Here is a 22,025-nt window from a genome sequence, read left to right on the forward strand (position 1 = left end):
CACTTTTCTCGATGTACAAAAGTATCGATCAAATAGGAGGAACAACTTATATCACAACCAATAATACTTGAATATGTTGGATGCTCCCCCGCGCACATTTAAAACAACTGGTTTACGTTCTTACAGGCAACACATTGTTTTAAACTTTGTAATATTGCTTTCTCAATGTAAATAGAAATTCACTGAAAAACACAAAAGTTAAAGTGAGGTTATAGTGAGATACGGAAATACTTTATGTTAAAAAAACTCAGAAATTCACGAAAGAAAACAACGGTTAAATTGACATTATAGTTAGGTAAAAATGCCAGTTAAAACGCTTCTTTTTTTTAAACAAAAAACACTGAAATTCACCAGTTATAGTTAAATGAGGTCACTAGAACATGTGGGACCCCCACACCAAATCACAAAAAAACACACTCACAGATTTCATCACTCACGAAGTTCAATAATGTAATTGAGGACATCACTCATAACATCTCAAATGACATCATTGATACCAACACTGACCACAGTGGGGGCACAGTTCTAGTTAGGGGAAGCCAGTAATGGCAAAATTAAAAAAAGAGTATCTGGCATTCCCTTAACTTTGTATTTGTTTTAAGCAAGGCCTTTGTGTCAACCCAATGTAACACTTAGTAGGTGTATTTAGTTAATACAATATACAGATTTAGCGTCTCCAAAATTAAACACAAAGTATTAACTGTTGATGTTATACCAGAAAGGGAAAGAGATAACCATGTACTGGCTGTATGGCACATTGTGATACCAGGAAACCTTGCATTGATTCGAGGCTTGCTTGTGACCACATTATTATTCTTGGCAATTACTTTTTTCACAGTGCCTCCTTTCATCATTACAGGAGAGCACCTCAAAATACATTAATTCTGTGTCTGCTCCCTTGCACCTGCTTTATTTGAGGTTTAGTAGGCCATGTATCAGGAACACAAGACAACTGACTTGTGTCTTGGTTCACTAATGGTATCTGTTGGACCTGGCCTTTTTTGCAGGGTCATCCTCAAACTTTTTGCTTTCTTCCTCCTAATTTCTCTGACCCGTTTTTGTTGGCTTGAGGACTCTGGGCACTTTACCCATGCTAACCAGTGCTAAAGTGCATGTGCTCTCTACTGCTGATTGGTTTATCCATGATCGGCGAATTTGATTTACTGGTAAGCCCCTGGTAAAGTGCACTATCGGTTCCCAGAGCCTGTAAATCAAATGCTACTAGTGGGCCTGCAGCACCCACATGAGTAGCCCTGTAAACATGGCTCAGACCTGCCACTGCAGTGTCTGTGTGTGCAGTTTTAAACTGCCAGTTCGACTTGGCAAGTGTACCCACTTATCAGGCCCAAACCTTCCCTTTTACTACATGTAAGGTGCCCCTAGGTAGCCCCAAAAGGGCAGGGCGCAGTGTATGTTAAAGGTGGGACATGTACTGATGTGTTTTACATGTCCTAACAGTGAAATACTGACAAATTTGGTTTCCACGGTTCCAAGGCCTATCTCTCTCATAGGTTAACATGAGGGCTGCTTTTAATTATTCTTAAAGTGCAGTTTCCCTTTAAGAGCAGAAAGAAATGTGGAGTTTGGGGTCTCTGTACTCACAATTTAAAAATACATCTTTTAGTGAAGTTTGTTTTTAGTTTGAAAATGCCACTTTTAAAAAAGTGCAAAACCACAGATGGTGGACGGAATGCAGAGCAAATCAAACATTCACCCCCTGTCACAGATCTGGGTTTAATCCAACAGTTTTTTTGCTTTCCATGCCATTTCAGTTTGGACCCAGCCATATGCAAATCAGTCTTGACCCTGTTTCCCAGGGTTACAGTCCAGCCCGAACTGCCAGGCCAGGTCCTTCTTGAATTTGAAACAAGCATCCTGGGACCGGTTTCGGGGTATCACCCTTCATCAGCCAGGCTAGCTTGAATCTGATGGCATAGCAAGCACAGGACCCACGTATGAGCATACCCGGTGCACTTAGGGCAACAAAAGCCAACAAACACAAATGATGGATCACCCCTAGTCACAGATCTCAGTTTAATCCATCAATTATTTTGCTTGAAATGCCATTTCAGTTTTGATCCAGCCATATGCAAATCAGTCTTGACCCTGTTCCATCCAGCCCGAGCTGCCCGGCCAGGTCCTCCCCGATCCAGAAACAAGCATCCTGGGACCGGTTTCAGGGTATCGCCCTTCATCAGCCAGGCTAGCTTGAATCTGGTGGCATAGCAAGCACAGGACCCACATCTGGGCATACCCTTTCCACTTGGGGCGGCAAATGCAATCAAACACAAATGATGGATGAAATGAGAACCAAATATTTACCCCCAGTCCAAGATCTGGGTTTAATCCATCAATTCTTTTGCTCACTATGCCACCCCTGTTTGGACCCAGCCGTATACAAATCAGTGTTGACCCTGCTCCCGATGGGAACAGACCAGCCCGAACTGCCAAGCCAGGTCCTCCCTGGACTGGAAACATGCATCCTAGGACCGGTTTCAGGGTATCACCCTTCATCAGCCAGGCTAGCTTTAATCCAGTGGCGCAGTGAGCTCAAGGCCCACGTATGGGCATACTCTTTCCACCTACGGTGACAAATGTAAAAAGAACAGATGATGGACGGAATGCTGAACAATTCAAACATTCACCCCCAGTCATGAAGAAAACTTAGAGACACATGTTTAAAAAAATTAGATCAAACAACCAAGGTTACTCTATTCTGTACACATTCACAGAGGGGTTGTGTTCTTAATATTTCTGTTCATGTAAAGTGTATCCTAAAAAGGGCATATGAATACATGCAAGTGAGTGATGAGAGGTAACACTTACTCGAATATGCATGTCCTGAAAGAAGATAAGAAGTGTTTGTCTAATCAGCTGAAACTCCCCAGCAGGTAGGCAATTATACATCTAGGAGAAATAAAAGGTGAGACGTAGAACGTTTTGTTTAACACTGGCAAATGTCATGTAAAATAACTAACCCCAACTTTGGTGTGGGATATTGAAAGGCAAACTATAACACGTTATTCTGCATAACTTGGACGGGAAGCGAAACTAAAATATTTGACCCTCAAATTGCCCAGAATCCCAAACTCCTACTAGCTTTGTTACAAAATCGAGGTAAATTATGTTATCGATTCGTATATGTATTGAATCTAAGCAAGGCTGGATAGCACTTACTGCCACCAATTCTCAGAACCATCTTAAATCTAATCTTTGTCTCAAACCTTTCCTTGTGTGCTGATTTTCATTCAAGGGTCGTGCTAAACTGGACAATATGAAATTCAGACAATACCCCAAATTGTAGATCTACACCTCACCGCCATTGAAATACAAAAGCTAACCAGATACTGGAATACAACTTACTCTCATAGGTGCGATGTAAGAAATGTATGTTAAAGTAAAGAAAACCATATTATCTTACTTCAATTAGTTGCCGAAATGTTTCATCCACTTGGTTTAGGATGCTAGGAGAATCCCGTATGAAGTCCTTGATGGCATCCATGTGATTGAAAGTGACAAGCAAAATGTCTTTTGGCCGAGGGCATAACAGGACCTGGTACTTAAATGCCATCGTCATTAAGTCATATAGCTAAATCAGCACCAAAAAAAAAAAAAACAGAAATAGAATATGTCACTGGGAACAGATTCAATGTCCGTTAGATCATATGCAGTGGGAAATCCACTTTATCCCTTATGGGCACAGGTAATGTGGCTTAGCTGGATTGTGGCTGATAGCCTTATGAGCATAATCTATCTTTTTATAAGCATCTTCCCTCAGAAACTCAACTCGTTTTTTCTATTTATATCACAGCATATATTTCAACCGAGGGTGCATGTTTCATTGATAGGAAGAGCCCCACTTAACACTTGAAATTCCCAGCATACCAACCCTGGTCCTCCAAAATATAACTGCAGATAGATCACTAAAGAATAGGCAAACAATTCCTATATTTTTATCAACGATTTGGAACCTTCACAGGCATTTACACAGTGGAGAACATATAAGACGTTTTGGGGAGCACTGACCTCCTAGAGCTCAGACAGAGATCATACATGGGTAGAGATTCTAAAATATTTACAGGCTCACACTAAAAAGCCAGACGTGCACGTCCGTTTTTCTGACACAGCTAAAAAGTCTATGTGATCAAACAGAATGTATAAAATTGGCATAATTGAGAAGTTGTGTTATTTCCGTACATTTCTTCAGACCTTTGTTACATCTGGGGAAAGGCGATCACCCACTACTGCTGCGCGGATCATGTGTATAGTAATTTTTTTGTTCCACCATCACACACTGCCATTTTTTACCTGTATTTAAACTAAACTTGCAGCTCTCAGATAACAAACACATTTTTCACATGTGTGAATCCGGTAATAAAAGCGGAAACCTAAGTCTAAAGGCATGTATTTTTGGCTCTTGAAAATAAAAGTATACACGACAAGGCAACTGGGCCATGGCAGAGATAACAAGTAGCTCTCAATAGACCCCTGCATCAAAAATATGATTACATCATGTCAAAGTGCAAATTAGGTTTTTAAAACAAGTCAACTTGTAAGAAACTGCAAAACTGATCTAGTGTCCCCTTGCAAAATGCTACATTTATAAGCGTAGTTATAAATTAGGACTGAAGAAAATCTTACAAAGAGCTGGGTGCTTTATATGTATGTCCATCTCGACTATACCTAGCTGTACTACAGCATTAAAAGTGAAAGCGACTTGCAATGTCAACACAGTAGCAATTGGCTTTGCCTGGTTAAGTAAGTGCTAATTTCAAATTGGAGACATTATTTAACAAATGTGCCCTTGCTTGTCATTACTTATGCAGCAGAATTACTTTACAGGAAATATAAGTACATATGAGATAACATTTACAACCATATTGCTATCTCTCGATTACAAAGAGGTTCTCATTAGAAATTGTAATTCGGGTTCAGAGTGTGATAGTACTTGAAGCTACAGTATACCATTAATTTCTATTTTGTGCCTAGGGAAGAGGACCTCTTCTTTTTTCCCATAAGAACGTACTTTTTATATAAAGAGAAAACAGAGATGCAGAGACACAACCCCATCTTCCACAACAACAGAAAACAGACATACCCCGCCTCTTTTATTCCTCCCCTGGAGTCATTTGAAAACAAAGTCTAGAACAGCATAACTTTGAATTTATATTTGGGCCTTTGACTAAATACTTCACTGACTTCAGTCAGCAAGGTTGTTTAAAATATTACCTTGAGTGAGTGTTTTCTAAAAGTGTTTTTATTGTCGTTAGCACAATTCAAAGGCATCCCTTGCCAAGTGGTAGTCATGACATGGTCAACAGGCTATGTTAAAGCACTTTTGGTGTTTTTTGGTCATCAGAGATCTTGCCTAAACTGCAGTCCTTGGGTCTGCATGGTCTTTTCCCTTTGAATACCTCTATTAGGCTGGCTTATACAACTGCTGCTTCCCAATTAATACTTGTAAGCTCGAATGACTGATCCCTGCATACCTTATCCATGCTGGCCTGGTTTAACCTCATGATGGATGCATGGGCCAGTCGGTCAAACACGGTTCTCAGGGCTTTCTTGGAATAGAGTTCCTGTGGCTTAAACAGCTCTTCCATGAATTTCTTGTTGAACATTGTTGTGATGATGTCATTCATTACTGCAAAACCCAAAAAGAAGACCACTGAAAGGAACGCTACAGCAAGTCTAGTAAGAAAAAGGTGAACCACAATCGCCTGCTGGTAAATGTGAAAATTAAACTGATGCATGAAAACTGATCTAAATAAAAAGAAGAAGAAAATGGGGAAAATGCATGAGCAACATGGTCTCTTTCTGACTACATTAATAGCAATGAAATAACTGATCAGCTGTTTGCATGTTTTTGCATTCGACAGTAGTTTAAAAAAGTACACATAATTTTATAACATGCACAATGAACGATATAGTTCACCAAACAAGGAGACAAATCTATGAGTTTTTCTATTTGAAAGTAATTGGTTGCATAATAAAATCTTTGCTATGCAATCTTTTTTAGATCCCCTATACTGGCAGACGATTTCAAATATCAATTACCTTCTTCAACACTAAGAAGGTTTATTTCACTTTACTACAACAGTGTCCAAAAATACAGCATTAAGGCTACTATCATAAAAACCAGGAGTCGCTCGCTAAAAATGTCTTCACAGTGAGATCTTTATTGGAGTTCAGGCATACAAGGGTAGCATTGGGTGTGCAATAGAATTTGGTGTTCACTCATTTTTGCCTGTCTCTCTTTATCCGTGCCCGACCACATCGGGTCAGGGTGACGGCATGTCTTCCTTAGACTGGTTTGACTTTTCACACTCTGGTGTCCCCCTTCCTGTATTCAGTAGATAAAGATAACTAGGCAACTTCCTGTAGTCCACCATCATTGTTCTGTTTCTAGGAAATAGCTGGTAAATGTGGCGCCCCTGTGCTGGTGGAGAAAAGCACAGGTCAGGCCATTACATCTTCCTAGCATCTCTTTCTCCCACTACTGAATTCATATTCAATCTTAATAGAGCTTCCAGATGCGGCAATACCCTAAGATAGCTTTATCTACTTTAGCCACACCTCCTCATCTGTGAATATCCTGAGTTAGACTAAGGTTTATCTTGTTGGCTTGACAGCTAATAAATCTCCATGGCTATGCTCCTCTCTCTACTACAAAGCATCAGACAAAATAATGTTACCTAGATCGTAGGTGCCACCCTTGATACCGAACTTCACCTCAGATCTCTCTTTCTACAAATTTGGGTCTATAAAACCCCGCCTTCTCATTCAACACTTTGGCAATCCACTCCTGCCACGTCCCTCTCTTTAAAAATGCCGGTCTGTGCAACGCAACTGCTGATACTGACAAATAGGTCTTAGACCTAAGAAAAACATTTTGTGCTGCTGCCCTCTAACGACGTGTTAATCACTGGCACAGACTTCCTACCCGAAAACTTTAGACCCTGAGCTAACAGTGATGATCACTTCAGATTTCCTGGATAAATCCATAGGACTCCCTATTACTGGGTAGGTGTTAGAGTCGACTGGGGTTGGTGAATTAATTTCTCTAGGCTTAAACTAATTGAGCACCAGACATCTGACCACCACAATCCTCATTCATTTAGCACTGTTCAAATTATGCATTAATGAAAGCAGTGTATATGTTTATGGTAACATCACACCCCAGGACATGGTTTCAAAACCTGCAAAGCCCCACTGACTGCTAAATATTTTCTTACAAGGTGTGAATACTTATCTTGCTAGTGACTTAATACTGAAAAATGAAAGTTAGGTTGAAGTTGGTATCAAAGTTGAAAAATGACGACCTGGGACACCATGAAAAGTAAACAGATCAACTCCTTGAAGTACTGACAGATTATGACAGAGCAAGGATAAAACTGTTTGTCTGCATCTTTATTCTCTCAATGTTTTTGAACTGTTTTCCGATGAAGGTAGTTTAAGACAGCAGTACATGAAGCAAAAAAACTGTATCCACTTATGTTCTAGGAATGGATACTTGCAAATTGAGCTTACATAATTATGCAAAAAAGATTGTTGGGTACTAGGCATAAAACACAAATTGAACTATAAAAGAGAAATCACTTTTCTAAAATCCATAAAAAATATTTTAGTCTTCCACAGTTTAAGATTACTATTAGGAAAGTACTATAATTGTAAAATTGCAGTGGAACAGGTCAATGCTGCCAAGCAGCAACATTCTTCATAGTTCTTATTGAAGTTCTTCTCACCAACTTGCCACTATATTTTTTTAATTCAGTAAGGTTGTGATTCACTATTCATTCGCTGGTCTAATAAATGTATGAGGAGCCATGACGGTTTCTCTTGAAAGGACGTGTTTCATCCTCAATTTCTGTCAGATTTATCACATTTAATTATACTCACACGCTTATCCGTACCTAGTACGGCAGTAATTAGAGGCACCAGTTGGTCTGCCCTTTTCTGGTTCTTTTTTAAGCCTGGCTTTGACAGTGCAACTGTCTTAAAGACACAGTGTTACCAATTTATTACCATACATATATAGTAGGTGTGGATCCAACCAGAGGGGCATTCACTCTCACCTCATACTACAGGCTGCTCCTATCGAGTGCATGGACCGAAGTTCACGAGGGAATATTTTACAGTTTCAAACTGCACTACGTCCCCACACACGGAATTCTTTATCCCATAGACGCATGGTATACAAAAAAGCATCCGCTTTATTTATTTTTTCATTGCTACGTCGATTACCATACCTGATACTTAAATAAACACCCAGCCCATCAAAAGATAACAGATTCTACAAAAAACAGTTCCAAGACAACACTATCCCACCCCAACACTCTTCCTCCCATTCAGACATTTACCAGTAGGTTTCTGCCTATTTATGTCAAAAATATAGAGTCCATGTACCTGTCACCCCCACCATAGAGTGAGAACAATCATTATTGCACCGCCTGAACTTTTGTTTTGTTTTTGCGCTGCAGTAGACTTTTTTTGTAATGCTTTAGCCAGGACTCAAAATGCAAGCCAGGCCTATCTGCCTATCGGCTTTTGTCAATGCTTATTGTTTTTAAATTATTTAAATACCAGGAGGCTCAACGTTCGTTGTATAGGGCTCTTTAGAACTGAATAACTTGCCATGGGCCATGTCCCTTTTTGAGGAGCTGCTTTCTAACTTTGGGATTAGCACCTGGGCAGGTTTTTCAGTTACTGAGCCCTAAGATTAACACCTTTGTGTCAATAGATGCTATGCATCCCTTGCATAACGTTTGAGGATTTTAGTAGTCAGCTTGAACAAAAATTACACATGCTGAATTAAATATTTTAGATACCATTAACATTTGATTTTCTATTCCTCTAAAATGGGAACATGTGAAACTAGGGCATGGAAGGGTAAAAAAAGAAATGACTCACCTAACAAATATTTGTATGGGGTCTGCTTCTAAATTTCCATAATTCGATCAGTCAGGAGGCGAAACATTGCGCGTGTAAGTATTCATTAATTCACACGCTACTGTTTGCGGTTGAAAAAAGGTTATCCTTGACTACAATTGGTACTTGAACAAATTCACGTTCGAAATAAATGTAAATTGGATACCTTTTATGAAGATTGTGCTTCTTAGCAGTATTGGTTCCTGAGACCACTTTCACACGTGCCACCATTTTGGGGCATACCAATGGCATACGGTGCGTGCAACAGAAATGGGCAGCCTTTATTGTTGGTGTCTAGTTGCCCGTTTTTGGCAATCCAGCTAAGCTCAAATGACTTCCTTGGTCAGTCTTGGTCTCGCCCTCCACAGCATTTGACTTCCTGTATTGTACTACCATAGGTACTTAGGTGACTTTTACCCTAAACCAGATACGTTCTGCTTCTAGGTAATGACTGCCTATTGCGGTCTAAGAAATAGAACCACAATCCACTCTGTAGTTCAATCTCATCCCCCTTTCTCTCCTCCTTTTACACATTGATGTTTGGTTTATCAACAACCTGACAGGGAATCTGCCGTAATGGAATTTAGCCCTTTTTATTCTCGTCTTTTCTGTATTAAATTAAATTCATGCCTCTTCCCTTGTTGCCTTTGGACTTTTATACAAGCAACAGTGCTTGGATCGTGCAAATTCCTTTTATTAGTAATTCAATGTGGCCAGTGCCCCATACTGCATTGAACAGAGCAACATAAGGCCCAATGTTCACAGCTATTTAGAATTCTGAAACATATAGTCTCGCTTAAATACAGTGACTTGTGAGAAGCATGTCATAAAAAGTTCCATACTTATTGCAAGTGTCAGAAAAGGGACCTTGTAGAGGTTTTACCTTACAACAGGATACCTATGTTCATTTATATTTACCTTCAATTAAATGGCAAATTATATCTAAAACCACACAGTGAACAAAATATCAAACACTTAAAAAGCTGGGTCTTCAGCTTTCACCTTTACAAAGTCTGGGTGTGTCAACGCGGTATTTCCATGATCACAAGTAAACACAATGTGGGACTCCATTACAATGCTGGAGCAGAGAATTGGTCTTTGAACAATGTTATGTTATGGTGAGTGGCTTTCGTAAGTGGTTGGTCACCCCAAAGTTTTCTTAGAAGTAGGGAAAAGATGAAGGCCAACTACCCTTCAAAATATTTGAAAACAGCCAGGTTTTCAGATGCTTTTTGGAGCACACAATATTTAGAATTTCCCTAGTTTTATAGACTGAGATTAACAGAGGGTGGAACCAATTAAAGAAAAAGACAAAACTTAACGCTTAAGAATGCCAAACCCAGGTGATTGTTATCTTCTAAGTAGAGATCACCTTGTAGCCTTTGGACTAACAGTATCCTAACTTCTTAATAATCTGAAGCTGCCTCATGAAGATACCACCAAACCTGAGGAACCCAAAAAGGTCACTGTGGAGATGACATATTAAAGGTACCTTAAAAAGTGCCTACATGATGTAAAGAGTGGATCTCTCTAAAGAGTCTCAATCTTATTATTACTCTGTCTTTTTGGTGTGTTATTTTATCAGTATCCAAAGTTGACAAAAAGCTTAGTAGGATGAATCAAAGAACATCGTTTTGTTTGGTATTTAGTTTGAGCCAGTTCCCTCTTACCCTAAATCTAATCTCACTCCGACAGGCGGACCACATCCAAATTATCACATTTATGGCATCACTTTTTCTGTCTTGGTTAACCACACAATTTGTCCCCTCCCTCCATTCGGCGTATTACTCAAAAGGTCATTTTTGTGTTCATAGAACAAATACTGTAGCATTTTTGAATAAATGTGAAAGCAAAAAGGGTTATTAGCCTCCACATACATTTCTTTCATGGATTAATATAATGTGTTATTCTACATTGCCATAAGGCCAGTGATGTTCATGTTTAGGTACATTAATCTATCTTGGAACTGATCATAATGTGTGGTTAAGAGAGACCTTTCAAAAAAGAAAGAAACAGCGCAAAGGTGTGCAATGCTTATTGTTGTTGCTTTACCTATAGAAATATTTAGGCCAGTTCAACTACATTCCTTTCTGTTGCAACATGAAAACTCAAAAAATGGCAGTCTTGGCCACTGCATACCTCCTGAATGCCAGCTAGTTCGATATGGCAATGCTGCATAAAATGCACAACCATGGTAAATCTACTACCCTAGTCCTGATATTTGCACTGAGCACATGTGAGGCAATGTCTCTATCTATATCTATATATATATAAAACCAGCTCAAGGTAAACTACCAGAGTACGATTCAAAAATGGCATTCCACAGTAACATGTTAATCATGAAAGTGATCAAAATATGGAAGAGACAACAGGATTTTACTTCAAAATTAATATTCATCCCCAAACAAGCAAAAAAACAGAAGAAATGAATAAGCACTATAAGCCTCAGAAACTAACCTGCCATGAAACTCCACAGCTGCCTCCACCCCACTATCAGATTCATACTAGTGCCTCTAGTCTATTCTGTGAGACATGTGCCCAGCTTAAATCCCACCAACAAACACGTATGATCACATACTTCTGACATTGAGAATGTCAAGCTATGGAGCAACAAAAAAAATTAAAAAAATCATCACTATGCCATAGGAAACCACCATAAGACTTGCAATAAGCGGTGATTTTTGCCCTTATCAAGTGCAAACCAAAAAGTTTCATCACAGTCAAAGAACCCCTTTCCTGATATGCTGTTCCTCACCTTCAATGCAGAGTGGCATACTCAGCACCAGTATTAGGGCTCCCTGGGAGAAAGTTTTTCAACAATTGTAAACCAGCTTGACAATTAACCTGGTCATGACAGCAGCATTAACCATAAAACCTCAGAGATTAACCTGTGCTAATAATCACCTTGCATGCCTTTCTCCACACTCTTATCTCCACTTGGCAAAAGCTGTAATGTTAGAAGAGTATCCGTTTGCCTTGGAACGCCGATGACTTGAAAGGATGAACCAAGAACTGTCAAGGTGGTTCATAATATTTCTAAAAAACCTGGCTGCTAGGAATTTGTGTAGGGCTGCTTAGTACCTAGTGTGACTGAAAAGGCTGGCTGAAAAGCCCATAACGGTAACCGTGAAGGGGGCCAAGTAAAGATGGTGTGGGAGAAGTTATAGTAGATGCAGGAATAAACTAGAACTCAATCGCTTATTATCCACATCCCTGCTATATAAGCACAAATATATTTTGTGACCGATAAACTTGGCATTACAAACCTTCGCATCCTGCTTCCAGCATTAATAATTACTACTGCTACCACACTGTGGGCTACAGGGTTTTAAGCATCTTTGCAAGTGGGTGTGCATGTGTTTCTTGGACTATGGCATGCAGCTGAAGGGTTACAGTACCTCTTTTTCTGTCCCCATCTGTCCATTCATCTACACGAAGCATATAAAACAAACAAAGTGGGTTCAAGAAAAACATTCAGAACAAATCTATCCATTTTTCTTGCCACCTCCCCTTTCCCACCAACCTGCCCCACTCCACCTTCTCAAACTAACCCTCCCACATTTAATCAAAACCCACTGTCAACTGTGAGTGCACACAACCTTCAACGAGACCTGGCTTCCCAAACAATGGATTTCCATGCATTGGCAACATTCTTTTCCAAAGCCACAACTGAGTCCAGGCAACATGACACACCTACACAGAAGGCTAGCACTCAAGTCTCGTGAAGGGCATACCAGTAAGTAGCCCCAAAAGGCCTACAGTATCCACTGTTTATGACAGACAGCAGTCTGAACAGTTATTATCGACTCCTTGTTTATGGCTATTATTTTTTAAATGAACACTTAAATTCACCAGCAATTGCTTGTACATTTGTATGAACACCCAGTCAACACCGAAGAATATGAAACCAAAGAAACCTAACTTTTGTGAAATGTGAAATGAGTGTCGAGTATCGAAAATTTCAGGTCTGTGTAAGGTTTAAAAACGACATATTTAATTTACTCATTTTTTTGATAACAAATACAAAATCCTATTGGATATTCAAATTGTTTGGTTTCTATGACAAAAAAACATATTCTGACACGTTCTGATGCCTGGAAAAAGGGTGATTTTAGTGTTTCTGGTCTCAATACAATCAACTGATCAAGCCTGCGTGATGCTACCAGATACTACAAAAGGCTTTTTGATCCAAAATCATCATCTATTTTCTACACTCTGCTTTCTCTGCGCTAAATAAAATCTGAAATACAGGACTCTGAATTATCAAACTCCATTTGCATGAATGCAGATTCAAGATTTTACCTTAAAATTGTGTTACCGGTGGGTAGAAAAAAAGTTCACACGCATTTACTAATACTACATGTATGCTTTCTCCTTTATTTCTGAACTAAACCCAAGGTCTGTCTTGGTCGCAGATAAGTCTTGATAATAGATTATCATTGTGAAAGAAGATCCTGGTCTGAACCTCTGAGACTAACATGTTGCCTGGTAGCAAGTGCTGCTTACCGCTGGGTTTCCATTCTTTGCTTTTACACTATATTATCCTGTTTCCTAGCCTTTCAGAATGATGCTTCTGATTCAATATTTCCACACACCCAGAGTCCCTGTTCCTTGCTTATGTGAGGACCTGTATGTTACTCGTCTCTGGAATCTAGCCTGTTTGCCTTCCAGATCTGGCGTTTTTCTCCCTTCACAAAGCTTCGTAGTTTCTGGATTTACTTCTTGACGATTTTTTCCCATGGGAATACCTATTTCTGTCCATCATGTATTGTTTATCTTGCTGTAACTATTAGATGCTTAGTCTACTCTGGCTAATTTTACCAATAGGGTAAAGTGGAAAGGTTTGTGGTTTGCTCTTGAATCGCGAGGCAACCCATTACATGAACACCTAAATAATCAGGCCTAATCACTGGACCTTCCTTCTTGCTAGGTGTCTATAGCTCCGCTTGAGCCACTGCTCTAATTACACTGATTAATTACTTTATCCTGCAGTTCATGGTCCGGTTCCCTACAATCTATGCCTTTGCATACACATTCTGCGTGTATGCCCAAACTTTCTCTTGCGATTTGCCTCCTGCACCAAAATGAAATTACCTAAAACCCTTAGGCCGAACCTAGTAAGGTAGATTCTGAACAATGAGTGACCTAACAAAACAGATAACGTTTGTTCCAGTGTGCATCCCGGATCCGCTCTGTAAGAAAAGAATGCACATGCCAAGGTATAAAACACAGTACTATACAGAAAATAAATACTCCACTGACCACTTCAGACCTCTTGGGCGTATATTTCTAGAATGATTTTTTCAATCAGAGTTGGGAAAATACAGTCTTTTGGTGCTCAATCAAGTTCTATCAGGCCCAAAGCAGGGCAAATATCGAAGAAATGACCGGGCTACAGAATGCAGCTCTACAACCAAAGAGACGGGGCATGTTAAGGAACGCGTAAGTAGCTAGCAAAAGGTTTGGCCCAAAATTGATTTATTTGGAAATGGCTAAAGGGTAATGTTGAGAATGTTCAAACTTGTTTTTTTTTTACTGTTTTTGAAATAAAAGGTCACAAACTTGCTACATAAGAAGTCAAAGCAAACCTAGAGAAAATACCCTAAGTCATTTAAAAATACTGTAAATATTTGTAGTTAAAGAATTCTCAAAATATTAAATAAATCAACCTAAATTAATACTGTCCTTAATGTTAACTTCGAAATAAACTATTTGAATCCTCGTTTCAAGATTGATAGTAACCTATAGATTAAGAGGCTTGTAAGAACTCCACAACAAACGGTTTTACCATCAGATACAGCTAAATGTTCCCAACTAATTATAGCAAAGGGCGAGGAGATAAATGCTGGGTCCAGCCAGTGACTAAAAAGCCTCATCTTCTGTTGACTAACAGTTCACACGACTATTTGTATTGGTAGCAGAATTAAGAGCACAAAAACGCAGTTGCAGGTTTCGGCAGATGTCACAACAAGTTTAACGACCAGCCCTCCCTTCTGCAGGCCATATACTGGAATCATTGGTCCAAGCCCTCGTATCAACATCTCCTAACTGCTGAGACGTCCTTTGTCTATAGCTAAAGCGCTGTACTGATAACCGTGTTTCCACATAAATGCATTCCTTGAAAGGTTCCCAATGCACACTTACACTCTTTAATCTCAAATGTTTTCAAACAAGTATCTGAATGAATTCCAAGAACACTCCAGCATCCGCAGTGGCCTTGTGTGATTCACTGATCTAATGAACAAAAATCACAAATTGTATGTCATCTCCTTACTAGACACGCTCAGAATAGCCAGAGCGTGTTTTAATCAGCAAGCCTCATCATTAGGAGATCACCCATTTAAAGATAGAAATGGGCACACAAAACATCACATGAAATTCCGTCTCTCTAGATTTCATGAGTCTGTGATCTGCAATATTTGAGGTTTAGGCAAGCTATGCATCATTGAATGTTATTTTATCCACCTGCAATCCAAAACCGTTCTACAGTTAGAGACGATGATACCGCGCAAAAATGTTGACGCCACAACTTCTTCTCTTTCACCCATTACAACCCAAATTAGTATACTTTGTGTCTGACCGTCGTTTTTTTTTTCTTTTCATCGCCTTATTTTGCCTGCTGGGTTTATTTCACAGCCATTTATTTGACTTGTTACATCCCGATGTACCTCCTCTCTTATTCACTTCCATTCTGATCGATCCATAGTTACTTTATCTATGGAAGGATTGTCTTAAACACAATCTATTCACATTTCATACAACAGTAACCATGCGTTTCTAATAGTGTCACCAGAGTAGTACTCAATAAAATAGGGCAGCATAAATGTTGATTGTCAGATGTGTCTAAATCTCATAGTCAACTAAGCAGTAAACTCTGACCACAACTCCCTGAAATGTACAAAGTATTCAAAATTACATAAACAATTTATGTATGAAGAATCAGAACTCGAGGCGCTAGCATTATATATTATACACACACTATAACTTCACTACATTCTCATGGAAATCAGATTTCAAAGCATGGCCTCTCTATAAACAGTAACTGAATTACAGTAAGCTACCAGAGGAACAACCTGACACATCATTTGAAAACTCGGCAAGGAAAGATGTAACAACCAGCGGCAAATCTTATGAAAAGAGGAGCACACAGCCAAAACGAAACCTGGAAATCAACAGTTACAACTTTAGAAGGACAGTGTTAACTTGGAGGCACGGATGTAGTTGTATTCTTGATTTATCTCTTCCCCTGCCTTTGGTTTGGATCAATGCTCGCTGTTTACAACATGGTATGTGCTTAGTGAGTTGGGGATCTAAGCTTCAGATCGCCTTTCTTGCTCTGTCCTTTCAAATGTCATCAGATGGAGATGTTGCAAGAAAGGTGCTGGGGTGCTATAAGGAGCACCTTCTTGGGAATAGGATCACCTTTAAAAAAATATATTTCGTGAAATAATGTGTGTTTGTGCAGTGTTGGAGGATGCTACTAGCAAGTTCACCTGTCCTGTCCATGTCTATCAGGATAGTCTACACTTTGAAGAGCCACCCTGGCACTCTGAAGGAACTTAAGTGAGATGTGCTGTAGCATGAAGTGGCACTTTTACAGGCAATGTCTTCTGTTGCCTTCAGTGCGCTGTCGAGGTAGTTTTAACTATTGTCATACCAGTTTTAATTTTTTTGCGGATTTGTCCCCTTCGGGTGTTGAGTCTACTCTGGTGAAGGCTGCTATATCTGTGTGTTTGTGGAAAATGGATTGAGGGAGGGAGCATGGGTTTTTCCCCCCAAGATCTATAACCAGATGTTGCGTGACCCCAGACCTAGATGGAGCAACACCTTTCAGGTTTGTGTCTCGCGGCGTGCTCTATGCCTGCGATGGGCCCTATGCCTGAGAGGGGCTAGTTGCAGTGATGGAAAATGACTGTATTGTGTCAGGGAATAGCCGCAGCGAAGGATGAGGGTCTGATGCTGGGGGTTGTCGTGTTGGATAGAGAGGATTTGTTCTGGGGTATGTGGTAATCGGCACTCTGAGTCTTACTGCGGGAGAGTGATCAATATGAATGAACGCCCAGAAGACGGAGGTACTGTCATGAGAAGCAGCAAATGTCCGCTTGTGAAGCCCATCTCCTTAGATGATTGTAACCCACAGCTGTAAAGGTGTTCTATTGAGGGCGAGTGGGATGTGCTGTTGGAGTTGGGAAGGGGGCAGGTTCGCATTTGAAGGCTTTTTCCTATCGGATGAATGATCTGAGCCCTGACTTTGTGGTGGATAGCGGGGGAAGCGAAAAGGGCGTCAAGATGTTCACATTTACCAGTCGTTCTCTTTTCATAGTCGGAGCTCTTAGGTGCCGTAGTGTTTGTGACTGAGGTATTAAGATACACTGCGTAAGGCGGATAGTGTGCAGCCAAGGGGTCGGTCATCCTTATTGGACTGAGCCTGACACCCGGATCCCCTGTTGTTTCAGGCTGCGGGATCAATTTGAGGTGCAAGGAACCCACCTTTGTAGGCCCTTGGATGTATGTGTGCGAAGGAACAACGGCTATGTCGTTTTTCTAGCGTTCCCTGGAATTCTCTGTACCCTTTGGTTTAGAGGAAGATGGACTCGTTTACATTTGGTAGCGAAGGACGGGTGGGGTGTACTGTGGAGACGGTTCACCTTTCCGAGCCTTGTCCCCCGGGATGCTCTGCGCCCGCAGACGCTGGTCCAGGATGTACAGCATCTCCCCGCCCAGGTTAATGAAGAGAAGCGGCAGCGTTCGTAAAGACATGGCTAGTTTCGGTGATTCTATCTGCCTGCGTAGATGGAGAAGCACACGGCGTTGACTTAGCGATGGGGGGTCTTGGGAAAGGCAAAGCTTAGGTACGGGGTCTTCCTGCCAGGGCCTCCTCTTCTCAGACGCCACATCACAGTTGCCAGGCCAACGCAGACAGCAAAGACCAATCAGCGCCCAATCCTCCTTCAGAACCGTGACGTACTGCAGCACGTAACCGTGAAAATGTCTGAAGTGATACGTTCCGCCGGCAAATGGAGCGGCCATATTGAATGCGGGTTTAGAATCGAAAATGACTATAGATCTGTAAAGCCTAAACAATTAGCATTGTCTCACAAATTGTGCCAACTTGATTTTCTGGACAACAAATACAACCTTAGAATTACTCACATTCTTATAATGCAGTCTCAATTTGAAGACTGTACATTGGCTCAACAGAGCTACATTTTTTTTATGTCTGTGGAGTGCCGAAGCGTAACATTTACATTCTCTTATGGGTGACGTTTCGAGGGACAAACGCAAACAGTTATTTTGCTCATTGTAGTAAATTAAGTTTGCCGGCGAGGGCACGTTAAAACTACAATTGCCCCCATTTAATGGAAAAAACAGAATTCATACGTGCCAACATTTTAAAAGAGGAAAGTGAGAAATAAAATAAAAATTAGGATAGTGTACTCCGGCCAGCGGTTAATTGGTAAAACGAGAAGGGCCAGGGCCCTCATCTGGAGGGCACAGCAGCTTGCACCATCCATAGCCCAGCGTGCTATGCAAATGACAGTACTAACACAACTACTAACTATCACGCTCCTACAAGTGTTTCAATCCATACTATTCAAGGCCTCCAAAGCTATAAGTATGGCTTCGGTGGCACAAATTAGTAAGTATTAATGTGTATTAAAATAATAAACAGCTATAATACTCATATACATATTTAGCAGACAGTTCCACAATGTGGCAGACTGTCACCAGCCCCGGTGCTAAGTATGTGCCTGTGCCGAGCACCGGAAACCACTGGCTCAAATTAAGTATTGATTCCGCCTATTGATTTTGTTATGATGTGCTTAACTAAGCCATCATTAATTCTGTAATGTAAGGGGAGTGGGTATTCGAAGGAGGGCGGTTGATCGAGTGGAGTCAGAGAGCTGAATGCCAGGTTGTGTCTTCCTGAAATAAACTCCATTTCGAACAAGAAACGCGTCTTTGACCTTTCATCTCAACATTTTTGGCGACAAGGAAACCTGGAGTTAAGGCACAACCTGGGTTGGCTGGACGCTTACCTGGTTCCAGGGCGACGGATCTGAAGTTCGTGACTCGAACGTGTTGTGAAGTTTGAAGTGCTGATGAAGCAGAAAATGAAGGTTTTGATTTATTAACGCTTAAACGTAGTACTGAAATAATCATGTGTGACTTTAACCGAACTAATAAAGATTGTACGGGGACAAAATGTGCCCTCAGAGTAGTTTGCCAACGTTTATATGCGTGCTTTATATAACATGGTGTATTAGAATTGCACTAATCCGACATAATCATAAACGTGTGCTATGATTTGCTTGTTTGAAATGTTTTAGCTTAACATTACTTTAGCGGAGGCTTTGGCCTAGTTGCCCGGTCTCACGGTTTAGGTGCTCGTATTTTTCCACTGTGCTAATAAACGTGTATTTTTGCTTGAAGCTGTACTTTTCCACAGAAACTGTTCACATGCTTATCTTAAGGTTTCGTGCCAGCCTGGCATATTTTCTCCTTACTTCAAGGTCGATTTGCAGGTGCGGACAATGGAGGCTCTGAAAGTGAGCTAATTGGTAGACAATGTTGCAACTTGCGTACCCATCTCCAAGGATAATGTATGCTTAAGTAAAAGCTTGAGAACTGTCGTTTTTGATTGGTCAATTTGAAGCTAACCTATGAACCCTCCAATGGAAGACCCTACTGGATTCGAACTGTTGTCTATAAAAATCAGGTGCATGAGAAGAAGGTAGCCATTACAGCCATTACAGCCATTACAGCCATTACGGCCATTACGCGCTATGATTGCCATTGCGCTATCATCTCTCTATCATCGGACATCCCGCCATTTTGACTTCGTAGCTATTATGGCCCACTTTGCTGCGATGCCATTTTGAAAGAGACTTTGATGCTTTCTCTAATCGAGAGAAAGAGACTTTGATGATTCTTGCCCTAGAGACTTTAACTTTGATTTGTACCTTTGCATGAAGTAGTAGTTTTACCTTGCCGCCGTGAGGCATTTGTCCTGTCCACCCCTGCCCCTTTGTCCGTCTCATGCTGAGCAAGAAATGGTACCCATGCTGACCGAAGAACGGTACCTGTGAGACGAAGACTTCCTTGTATGCTGATCGTAATTGGTAAATATGAAAGGAAATTGTAAAATTGCACTGTGTTTCTTTTAGGTAACCAACTGCTGATTTTTTTTGGTAAGATCCCTAGTTAAGAGTTTTTCTAAATTAATGTTGCTAAATTGTTTTTGCATGAAGTCCCACATGCCAATGCTAATTTGAGGTTAGACGAGGATTCCATATGTCGCACGATGCAATTTGAGATCTTGTTATGCTGACTAAATGTATGCCATTAGTTCATTACAGATTATCGTATTAGTGATTTGCATTGCCATTATCGAATGCCTCGTGATTCAAATGCTTCATAGATTGCACTTGTTTCGACGTTATGGACAGCTATTAATGTTCATATATGTTTATCATTTGGTGTTGAGACACATTTATATTGTGCTAGCTTTGTTAATATAGGGAAATAAAATTCACTAACTTTGCAATAAACTGGTGTGGTTATTCCTGGCTGAGAGGCCAGGTTCGTCGAAATGTATTCTGGACTAATTGTTAAGTGTTATGTTGATCAAGGTGTTGCTTATGTTCGTTATTGATTATTGATTTTTGATGAGACTGATCGATTAAGAGTACAAAGAGTTCCCACTAAGTCAAAAGATTCATCGGCCTAAAGAGCATCCGAACACAGGTAAATTATTACTACGGACCGCTCTATCAGTAGATGGTAGCAGAGGACGGTTACGTCTTTTGGGACCCTGTACTCTTAAAGTACATGGTGTTGAATTAACGGTTACGCATTTTGAGACCCCCACTCGAGAAGTTGAATTAGATTTTTCTTGGATAAAATAGATTGACAAAATGATGATGGGCTAGGTCCACCGCGAGGAAAAGTTGAGAAGAGAAGAGGAGTTAGAGGATGAGGAGTTGATAATGCAATTGCTGAACGACCATCCACCGCCTTATGCAGAGAATGGACAAGGTCCAAGTACCAGTTCTGCCCCTCCGGCACCGGTACAGAACAGTGAAACCCAGAGTTCAGGAGCGTCATCGGGATCTAAGGACCCGAGTCTGCTGTTCACCCCGCAGATACCGCAGGTTAGGAGAATATATCCAGATGTGCCCGTGTTGAAACCAGCAGAAAATTATCAGCCGCAGATGCCAGGGTACTACAACAGTGATAACAGTGCAGGAATGATTCTAGATCCAACCGTAAGGGGAGTACAGAATGGTTACAACCAAACAATGGCACAAGCTGAATCAACTCAGTTTTTGATGCCTCAAAAGCAGATGCAGGGAGGAACTGCACATGCTCAGATGACGGGGAGTCAGATGGGCATGCCGACAATGATGACCCATGGTGTGGGCATGAACATGCCACAGAACATGGGAAATGGACAGAACCCAGACGCAATATCACTACCCATTACTGTAGGTCCACCGGTACCTCTGTATAGTCAGCCTAACTTGGGTCCGAGCAGTCAGGGATCAATGCTGCAGAATGGGACCGAAAGGAGGTGCATAGAAAACACTCCAGGGATAACTCCGATAGCGGCTCAGCCAACTGGGTCTGGGTCCTTGATGGAGTTTAGTCCCATATGTGCTCAGTCAACACTGGTGAGGTCGAGCCCCCCACTGATAATACCCCTAACATCGAACACTGAAAAGTTGCCGCAACCATCGATGGCAGTCGATGTGAACGCTACCCTGATGGGGGTGAATGCGCAACAGCTGACACAGTGGTTCAACAGTCTGAATTCCACACAAAATTCAGCTAGTGGGAAAGGAGAAGACTATATGAATAGGGTCAGGTTGAACATGGAAGCACAAGAATTGGTGGAAGGGACTATGGGTGTGAACAGGTTAGAGTCCTACACGGAAGAAGAGCTGAGGTATCTATGTCCCAGGATTACGAAGGAAGTGAACAAGGTACATAAGAGTCTGCAAGAAGCAGCCGACAGAAACGGGGTTGACATAGACAAGATGAAACACTTAAGCCGAAGCTACAGGTTAGATTTTGGGGCCACAGACTTTGAACAC

The 22,025-nt window shown here is 40.9% G+C and overlaps 1 protein-coding gene across 2 annotated transcripts in view; it reads right to left on the reverse strand.

Moving 5' to 3' along the window:
* OSCP1 (organic solute carrier partner 1) overlaps nt 1-17,854 on the reverse strand; it is a 131,025-nt gene extending 113,171 nt beyond the window's left edge. For both annotated transcript variants that reach the window (XM_069223864.1, XM_069223865.1), the window contains exons 1-4: nt 17,577-17,854; nt 5,490-5,644; nt 3,422-3,589; nt 2,827-2,907 (exon numbers count right to left, since the gene is read on the reverse strand). In XM_069223864.1, coding sequence (XP_069079965.1) covers nt 2,827-2,907; nt 3,422-3,589; nt 5,490-5,644; nt 17,577-17,688 — 516 coding nt within the window. In that variant the 5' untranslated portion in view covers nt 17,689-17,854. The remainder of the gene's footprint in view (nt 1-2,826; nt 2,908-3,421; nt 3,590-5,489; nt 5,645-17,576) is intronic.
* Between the last annotated feature and the right edge of the window lie 4,171 nt (nt 17,855-22,025).

Source organism: Pleurodeles waltl, chromosome 3_1 (genome assembly GCF_031143425.1).
Source record: "Pleurodeles waltl isolate 20211129_DDA chromosome 3_1, aPleWal1.hap1.20221129, whole genome shotgun sequence".
NCBI classification, from domain to species: Eukaryota; Metazoa; Chordata; class Amphibia; order Caudata; family Salamandridae; genus Pleurodeles; species Pleurodeles waltl.